This window comes from Lissotriton vulgaris, unplaced genomic scaffold, assembly GCF_964263255.1.
Source record: "Lissotriton vulgaris unplaced genomic scaffold, aLisVul1.2 SCAFFOLD_1691, whole genome shotgun sequence".
NCBI lineage: Eukaryota > Metazoa > Chordata > Amphibia > Caudata > Salamandridae > Lissotriton > Lissotriton vulgaris.
Window position 1 is genome coordinate 280,970 of NW_028247392.1, and position 10,481 is coordinate 291,450.

A 10,481-nucleotide genomic window follows, 5' to 3' on the forward strand; every position below is an offset into this window, starting at 1 on the left:
CAGCTCTGCTTCGTCTTACTCCATATTTATGAGGCCACGTAAACCACGAAGAATCTTTGCATCGCCTCATAGATATGAGTGAGAGGCCGGCTCTGCTTCGTCTTACTCCATATCTATGAGGCCCCGTAAACGCTGCAGAATCTTTGCATCGTCTCATAGACATGAGTGAGAGGCCGGCTCTGCTTCGTCTTACTCCATATCTATGAGGCCACGTAAACCATGCAGAATCTTTGCATCGCCTCATAGATATGATTGAGAGGCCGGCTCTGCTTCGTCTTACTCCATATCTATGAGGCCACGTAAACCATGCAGAATCTTTCCATCGCCTCATAGATATGATTGAGAGGCCGGCACAGCTTTGTCTTACTCCATATCTATGAGGCCACGTTAACCATGCAGAATCTTTGCATCGCCTCATAGATATGATTGAGAGGCTGGCTCTGCTTCGTCTTACTCCATATCTATGAGGCCACGTAAACCATGAAGAATCTTTGCATCGCCTCATAGATATGATTGAGAGGCCGGCTCTGCTTCGTCTTACTCCATATTTATGAGGTATGTAAACCCTGCAGAATCTTTGCATCGCCTCATAGATATGATTGAGAGGCCGGCTCTGCTTCGTCTTACTCCATATCCATGAGGCCACGTAAACCATGCAGAACATTTGCATCGCCTCATAGATATGATTGAGAGGCCGGCACAGCTTTGTCTTACTCCATATCTATGAGGCCACGTTAACCATGCAGAATCTTTGCATCGCCTCATAGATGTGATTGAGAGGCCGGCTCTGCTTCGTCTTACTCCATATCTATGAGGCCATGTAAACCCTGCAGAATCTTTGCATCGCCTCATAGATATGATTGAGAGGCCGGCTCCGCTTCGTCTTACTCCATATTTATGAGGCCACGTAAACCATGAAGAATCTTTGCATCGCCTCATAGATATGATTGAGAGGCTGGCTCTGCTTCGTCTTACTCCATATCTATGGGGCCACGTAAACCATGCAGAATCTTTGCATCGCCTCATAGATATGATTGAGAGGCCGGCTCTGCTTCGTCTTACTCCATATCTATGAGGCCACGTAAACCATGCAGAATCTTTGCATCGCCTCATAGATATGATTGAGAGGCCGGCTCTGCTTCGTCTTACTCCATATCTATGAGGCCACGTAAACCCTGCAGAATCTTTGCATCGCCTCATAGATATGATTGAGAGGCCGGCTCTGCTTCGTCTTACTCCATATCTATGAGGCCACGTAAACCCTGCAGAATCTTTGCATCGCCTCATAGATATGATTGAGAGGTTGGCTCTGCTTCGTCTTACTCCATATCTATGAGGCCACGTAAACCCTGCTGAATCTTTGCATCGCCTCATAGATATGATTGAGAGGCCGTCTCTGCTTCGTCTTACTCCATATCTATGAGGCCACGTTAACCATGCAGAATCTTTGCATCGCCTCATAGATATGATTGAGAGGCCGGCTCTGCTTCGTCTTACTCCATATCTATGAGGCCACGTAAACCCTGCAGAATCTTTGCATCGCCTCATAGATATGATTGAGAGGCCGGCTCTGCTTCGTCTTACTCCATATCTATGAGGCCACGTAAACCCTGCAGAATCTTTGCATCACCTCGTAGATATGATTGAGAGGTTGGCTCTGCTTCGTCTTACTCCATATCTATGAGGCCACGTAAACCCTGCTGAATCTTTGCATCGCCTCATAGATATGATTGAGAGGCCGTCTCTGCTTTGTCTTACTCCATATCTATGAGGCCACGTTAACCATGCAGAATCTTTGCATCGCCTCATAGATATGATTGAGAGGCCGGCTCTGCTTCGTCTTACTCCATATCTATGAGGCCACGTTAACCATGCAGAATCTTTGCATCGCCTCATAGATATGATTGAGAGGCCGGCACAGCTTTGTCTTACTCCATATCTATGAGGCCACGTTAACCATGCAGAATCTTTGCATCGCCTCATAGATATGATTGAGAGGCCGGCTCTGCTTCGTCTTACTCCATATTTATGAGGCCACGTAAACCACGAAGAATCTTAGCATCGCCTCATAGATATGAGTGAGAGGCCGGCTCTGCGTCGTCTTACTCCATATCTATGAGGCCCCGTAAACGCTGCAGAATCTTTGCATCGCCTCATAGACATGAGTGAGAGGCCGGCTCTGCTTCGTCTTACTCCATATCTATGAGGCCTCGTAAACCCTGCTGAATCTTTGCATCGCCTCATAGATATGATTGAGAGGCCGGCTCTGCTTCGTCTTACTCCATATCTATGAGGCCACGTTAACCATGCAGAATCTTTGCATCGCCTCATAGATATGATTGAGAGGCCGGCTCTGCTTCGTCTTACTCCATATCTATGAGGCCACGTAAACCCTGCAGAATCTTTGCATCACCTCGTAGATATGATTGAGAGGTTGGCTCTGCTTCGTCTTACTCCATATCTATGAGGCCACGTAAACCCTGCTGAATCTTTGCATCGCCTCATAGATATGATTGAGAGGCCGTCTCTGCTTCGTCTTACTCCATATCTATGAGGCCACGTTAACCATGCAGAATCTTTGCATCGCCTCATAGATATGATTGAGAGGCCGGCTCTGCTTCGTCTTACTCCATATCTATGAGGCCACGTTAACCATGCAGAATCTTTGCATCGCCTCATAGATATGATTGAGAGGCCAGCACAGCTTTGTCTTACTCCATATCTATGAGGCCACGTTAACCATGCAGAATCTTTGCATCGCCTCATAGATATGATTGAGAGGCCGGCTCTGCTTCGTCTTACTCCATATTTATGAGGCCACGTAAACCACGAAGAATCTTTGCATCGCCTCATAGATATGAGTGAGAGGCCGGCTCTGCGTCGTCTTACTCCATATCTATGAGGCCCCGTAAACGCTGCAGAATCTTTGCATCGCCTCATAGACATGAGTGAGAGGCCGGCTCTGCTTCGTCTTACTCCATATCTATGAGGCCACGTAAACCATGCAGAATCTTTGCATCGCCTCATAGATATGATTGAGAGGCCGCCTCTGCTTCGTCTTACTCCATATCTATGAGGCCACGTAAACCATGCAGAATCTTTGCATCGCCTCATAGATATGATTGAGAGGCCGGCACAGCTTTGTCTTACTCCATATCTATGAGGCCACGTTAACCATGCAGAATCTTTGCATCGCCTCATAGATATGATTGAGAGGCTGGCTCTGCTTCGTCTTACTCCATATCTATGAGGCCACGTAAACCATGAAGAATCTTTGCATCGCCTCATAGATATGATTGAGAGGCCGACTCTGCTTCGTCTTACTCCATATCTATGAGGCCGCGTAAACCCTGCAGAATCTTTGCATCGCCTCATAGATATGATTGAGAGGCCGGCACAGCTTCGTCTTACTCCATATCTATGAGGCCGCGTAAACCATGAAGAGTCTTTGCATCGCCTCATAGATATGATTGAGAGGCCGGCTCTGCTTCGTCTTACTCCATATCTATGAGGCCACGTAAACCCTGCAGAATCTTTGCATCGCCTCATAGATATGAGTGAGAGGCCGGCTCTGCTTCGTCTTACTCCATATCTATGGGGCCACGTAAACCATGCAGAATCTTTGCATTGCCTCATAGATATGATTGAGAGGCCGGCTCTGCTTCGTCTTACTCCGTATCTATGAGGCCACGTAAACCCTGCAGAATCTTTACATCGCCTCATAGATATGATTGAGAGGCCGGCTCTGCTTCGTCTTACTCCATATCTATGAGGCCATGTAAACCATGAAGAATCTTTGCATCGCCTCATAGATATGATTGAGAGGCCGGCTCTGCTTTGTCTTAGTCCATATCTATGAGGCCACGTAAACCATGAAGAATCTTTGCATCGCCTCATAGATATGAGTGAGAGGCCGGCTCTGCTTCGTCTTACTCCATATCTATGAGGCCACGTAAACCCTGCAGAATCTTTGCATCGCCTCATAGATATGATTGAGAGGACGGCTCTGCTTCGTCTTACTCCATATCTATGAGACCACGTAAACCATGCAGAATCTTTGCATCGCCTCATAGATATGAGTGAGAGGCCGGCTCTGCTTCGTCTTACTCCATATCTATGAGGCCTCGTAAACCATGCAGAATCTTTGCATCGCCTCATAGATATGATTGAGAGGCCGGCTCTGCTTCGTCTTACTCCATATCTATGAGGCCACGTAAACCCTGCTGAATCTTTGCATCGCCTCATAGATATGATTGAGAGGCCGGCTCTGCTTCGTCTTACTCCAAATCTATGAGGCCGCGTAAACCCTGCAGAATCTTTGCATCGCCTCATAGATATGATTGAGAGGCCGGCTCTGCTTCGTCTTACTCCATATCTATGAGGCCACGTAAACCCTGCAGAATCTTTGCATCGCCTCATAGATATGATTGAGAGGCCTGCTCTGCTTCGTCTTACTCCATATCTATGAGGCCACGTAAACCCAGCAGAATCTTTGCATCGCCTCATAGATATGATTGAGAGGCCGGCTCTGCTTCGTCTTACTCCAAATCTATGAGGCCTCGTAAACCCTGCAGAATCTTTGCATCGCCTCATAGATATGATTGAGAGGCCGGCTCTGCTTCGTCTTACTCCATATCTATGAGGCCTCGTAAACCATGCAGAATCTTTGCATCGCCTCATAGATATGATTGAGAGGCCGGCTCTGCTTCGTCTTACTCCATATCTATGAGGCCTCGTAAACCATGCAGAATCTTTGCATCACCTCATAGATATGATTGAGAGGCCGGCTCTGCTTCGTCTTACTTCATATCTATGAGGCCACGTAAACCCTGCAGAATCTTTGCATCGCCTCATAGATGTGATAGAGAGGCCGGCGTCACAGGAGCGTCAGAAAATGGTGGCATAAGCCTGTCATAAATAAGCGCCTTAGTATGAAGGACAACTCCAAGGAATTAATAAATAACTTGGTAGCATGCTCACTTTTTATTGTTGTAGTTATGAGTGGTAGACGTGGGAGGTAAACATGGTAAAAATAGTAATGCTACCTTAGATCGGGGGGCACAGACGAGTGACCGAGTTTTTATATGTGTGGCCCCTCCCAGAACCTTGAGGACCTATGCTTTCATTACACCACTGGATGCATATTTTTCCCTTTCCATCTCGGGTGGACAGGGTGGTAAATACGGAAATGGCTCCCTGGAAGCCTCCTTGGAAGGTCGGTGGTTCAGGAGACCATAAGAATACAACTGACTAATGTTTATATTACCTGCATGTAACCAAGGAACAATGTAAAAAATAATATCTTGTTATGTTTCTCTTTTATCTTTGCAGGGAGTCGTGTTTTTGACCCAACAGTCTTCAGAGGTACATCTATAAGTTCTTTCACATCCTTTAATATTAATCTTTAGTTCCCTCCCTGCCAGGTAAAATTTGCACAAACATTTGGAACAAGAGAGACATGTTACACTGAAGAGCTATATTACAATGTCTAGAGAGACCAGTCTAAAGGCCAGAAGGGCAGGAGGCATCTTTTTCACCATGGCAATTTTAAAAAGTGCTTCTTACCTCCTAACTAGTTATTTTAGCCTTTCTGTGCACTGAAGAAAGAGCAGCAGATGGGCACCACCGTGGAAATTGAGATCAGTGAGACTGTATGTGCAGCGGCTAGAGGTGGGATTCCTATCCACTAAACACACAATCCCTCGCATGACTGTACCATGAGACTTGAGGTACAACTGCCTGCATATTACCACACTAGTCTGCTGCACATACACCTTAGCACAACTTGTCTTCGATGTTAGCACAGACCTGTTTGTAGGTTTGTCCTGAAGTTTAACATGCATCTAACTCATGTGGCCTCCAACAAAGCACAGTGCAGCTGACTCTGGTAAGGTACTCAAATTTCTTAGTTTTAACAAGTTCAGTCCATGAATAGTGCAACACACGTCCGGAGCTTGCCACACTTTAGCTCCATTGAAGACACAGATACCCAATGATTATCCAAAAAGAACGGTGCACAAAGCAGTACAGTTCAGTCAATTTCCAAAGGTCTTCAAAAAACTTTATTGTTCAATTTCTTGGTTAAAAAAGCCTTGGCATCAGCCAACACATTTCGATCCCGTGGAACTTCGTCAGGGTTCATGCATGATATTGTGAGGGTTAATTACGGGGAATAACTGGTCATGGTAGGCCACGATAATTGATATGTAGACAATCTATGTCACTGTATTCAGTTTATATGGCAGATAAAAGTGAATGTACACCAACAAATTCTTAAGTACAGGCAGGTCTTCTCATTCGAATTCGTCAGATCAAAAAATATTACTCGAATCAATAATTACATCTCAGTGTTATTCCACGTGACCCCATGTATCAATACTTTACTTTTTGGATAATCTAAATCATGTGGTACTGTCAGTTGTAAAGAACAGCTACCGGCTGGACCGGGTGCCACTCTTGGGCAGTTGGTGGCAAATCACAATGGAGGGGTGCAAAAATATACACATAACAAATACACACACTAATATACACAATAATATGCATAATATAATAAATATACACATTAAAATATCACTCACCTTACACTGCCACTTGATGTTCTGAAGCACGTCCTTGTTGTTCTGCAGCACGTCCTCCGAGCGCGAAGCCGACAGGCAACTCTCCCATCCAATCAAGACGCTGTTCTCATGCTGTTAAGCAGCATGAGTAAAGAGTATTGATTGGCTGGAGCAGGCTGGCTCCATGCTCTGAAAGGGAGATCTCCATATCATTTTGTCCATGGAAAGGTAGCCAGCCAAACCAACATGCTTATTTCAAACTTTGTGGCCACTCCTAATTGCATCCAATCATTGGCAGAAGTGGCCAACTGGCCCTGCCTTGCCATGGTACTCGGTTTGATGGCAAAAACATCAAAAATAAAATGGAAATAAACTCATTTTATTGTTGATACTTTCTGCACATTAATGTGGGGTGTGAAGATCCTCTGCTCCCAAAAAGGAACTGCCACTGGTGTCACTACACTTTTGTCCCCGTTGATTTCTTCCCCTCGTTTCCTAATGCACTAGTGCAAGAAAGCAGCTGAATGCGACTGGTGCTGCTGCACAGGCTGCACCATTGAGACCTCACCTCTGCTCCCACTGTGCTAGTACAGGCACAGCATGACCGATAGAGCCCGGTGCTACTTCACCTACTGAATCATTGATAGGTACGCTGTTGCTCACACTGTACTAGTGCAGGCGCGGCATCGCTGGTCGAACCCAGTGCCACTGCACCTGTGAATTTTTGAGACCCACACCACTGCACAAGCATGACCCGGTGCCACTGCACCTTCTAAAATGTTGATAGGTACACCTCTGCTCCCACTGTGCTAGTACAGGTGCAGCATCGCTTGTGGGCCTGGTGCGACTGCACCTGCTGCACCAGTGCTCTGCACTTATCTGTAGAGGTCTGCCCCTCTCTCACACTTCAGATGCTGGAGACGTCAGTTACTGTGGATTTCTACAGTGAGGGACACATCCTTGTACGGTGCTTTTCGAGGCTTGATTATCAGCCCCTTGACCCACCGGAGCATCACCTTTTCAGATATTAAAAGTGGCGCACCTGTGGGGCAAGTGGCGTGTAAATAAGCCCCTCCGGCTCTCATTTATGGAAAGGGTCACATCGCTGAGAAAAAACCCCAGCAATAAGAAAAGCCCAGCCGCATCCTTACGCCTTCTTCAAGCAGGTGTAAGGATTTGACGTAGGGATGCTCTAGAAGTGTCGCAATGAAACCTCATAGATTTCACTGGAACACTCCTACATGGCTTTCCTGTGTCGAATGCACACCCTGGATACATTATTGTAGGTATAGTGTGGCGCAGGGGCTTGCAAGTTAACACATCTGCCTAGACGCATCCCTTTGTAAATACGGCATGCTTTTTATGCCACTGCAGCATCACAAAAAGTGATGTAATAGCAGTGCAAGGCCTTCTTAACTACTGCCCGTATTCTTTAATATGTTTTTTCTGACAGCAAATTCTGCGCATGATTGGAAAGTGTTGAAAAGTTCGGTGAGTGGCCTGATGATGTTTTTTGTGTCTCCGCAGCGCCCCAGTCGGTGGATCCGAAGGCTGCAAACGCGACCTTCCTCATCAGCAGTAATGGGAAGGAACTCCGCAACCTCAACTTCGGCCTGCAGCGCTGTATACGGGGGAACACGGGGGTCCTCTCTGGGAAGTGGTACTGGCAAGTGACCATAGACACAGAAGTGATGGTCCCGGATCCATATGTGTTTATGGATCAATGGATGATTGGTGTCGCCAGAGCATCAGCAAACACAGGGAGCAATGTCCTTAATGTCCCCCATGAGGGCATCTGGGTCCTCACTCAGAGATGGTCAGGGACTTATGTTGTGGATGAAACTGACAGAGAGCACAGGTTTGATGGCACGCTTCACAAATTGGGGATTTTTGTGGACTACGAGGAAGGGCTGGTGTCTTTCTACGACGCCGTCAATCAGGAGCACATCTACACCTTCACTGCCACTTTTACAGAGAAAATATATATGCACATCTGCCTTGGGCATGGAAGACACATTTATCTGCAGTAATCTCACAAAAGTTAAAAAAGAGTGTCTGATAAATTGTTCTCTTTGCATGATATTTTGAAATCACAAATTATGTCAAAATACTTGAAGCTGCAGAAAAGGGCAATTCTATTCAATAAAAATCAAAACAGCTCTATCTAAAAGCAAGTTGAACAAATGTGTCTGGGCATCTTTCTAAAAGCCAGAGTGATGTGATTTCAACTAGAACATGTCAGTGAGAAAGAAAACAAGCATTTGCAATGGGTCACGCATTTGCGAGAGTTTGAGCTATTGGCATTGTAAATGACAATGCCTTTTATTTATGTGTTTTGAAAACCTGCAAGCGGTGCGTAAACATGCACCGTCTACTCACAGTTGTTGCTTATGATAAGCAATGCTAGCAGTAAACGCACTTCTTTTACTGCTTGCCTTGTTATTAGTACGCAAGGGACATAAGTACGAAGTGCGTCTTTATGCGCTGCTTGCAGGTTTTCAAAACAAATAAATAAAAGGTGTTGTCATGCACAATGTCTTGCAAATGCGAGACCTATTGCATTGCAAATTCTTGTTTATTATCTAGTGCAGATATAGTGTCCTATGTTAAGCTCCAATAATAATATTGTGTCCAAATGATCATTATTGATCATTTTAAGATCCTTTAGAGCATTATTCCTTTTGATCACGTTTTTAAAGTGTGCACTCTTTCAGGTCAGCACAAATAGGAAAATGTGATCCTGAGGCAGATACTTCTACCAAAATCTGACTGCTTTATGTCTTGTTCACTCAAAGGTATAAATGTTTATTCAAAGGCTGCCGGTAATATTTCTAATGTCTTCATGAACCATTCTAACATTCAATTTGGGAGCTGTACTTAGATTTACCAAACAATCCCTTTGATGTAAATTGTTGGGTTATCTGCTATTCCAACTGTCACCCAACACGTGTTTCACCCTATTTGATGGGGTGCATCCCTACGTTCTTTTAAGGTTAAGTTATCATTTAGGCTCCGTAATGAACTTAGGGTCATATGTATCAAAAAAGAGTTTTGCGATTCTCAAATTGTGATTTTTTTTTTGGTTTAAAGCATTTTTATTAAAACAAAAGAAACATGGGGAAGGGAAGTAGGAGGTCAAGGTTACATACAGTACAATGAAAAGAAAAAGAGACATGTTGCAGCAGTTCTGGTCGGAAGGGGGGAGGTCGGTGGTCCAGGAGGGGAAGGGAAGGCATCAGCTGTAAAACAGTAAGGCAGTGCGCACAACCCTCCTATATTCCCCAACCTCCCAACCAAAGCTAAGCGCGAGTAGCTTCCTGCAACACAGCAAAACACAACGCAGTCCCTCCAAGCCCCCCGTCCCCAGAAAAAGGAAAAAGAAGGAAACAGTACCCCAACATCCCCGTCCAATAGCCCGTAATAGAAACATCTGCCCCAAACAGCCTACCCCTATCCCCTAATCCCCCCAGCCCCATCCCTCCTAATCCGCCGGGGCCGCCGGTGGCATCAGCCTAAGAAGGCGCAGGTACCTCGGACATGTGAGCTCCCGGAATTCTGTGGACAGTAGTGCCAGGAAGGGGTGCCAGAGCTCCTCGAACTGATCTACATTTCCAGCCAGCCATTTCCAGCCACTGTAAGCGACATCTTCTCCATACCCAGTACCTGCCAGAGTCTATGTAGCCAACCAGTGATGGAGGGGGCAGTGGAGGTGCGCCAGTGGACAAGGATATTTTGGACCGCTGAGCCTAGCGCAATAGCAATCTGTCTACCCCTGCGGGACTTCAGCGGGTACATTAAGTCGTTGGGAAGGCCTAGCAAGACATACGCCGGGAAGCGCGGCAGTTCAATCTCAAAGTGTCTATCCACCTCATCCAAGACCTCTTTCCAGTAAGCAGTCAGTACCGGGCAATCCCAGAGAATGTG

General features: G+C 45.9%; 1 protein-coding gene across 1 annotated transcript in view; it reads left to right on the forward strand.

The window, feature by feature from the left end:
* LOC147665180 (CD5 antigen-like) overlaps positions 1-8,587 on the forward strand; it is a gene marked incomplete at its 5' end in the record, with an annotated part of 268,693 nt that extends 260,106 nt beyond the window's left edge. Inside the window, 2 exons of the mRNA XM_086949696.1 lie at positions 5,332-5,364; positions 8,085-8,587. Coding sequence (XP_086805822.1) covers positions 5,332-5,364; positions 8,085-8,587 — 536 coding nt within the window. The remainder of the gene's footprint in view (positions 1-5,331; positions 5,365-8,084) is intronic.
* Between the last annotated feature and the right edge of the window lie 1,894 nt (positions 8,588-10,481).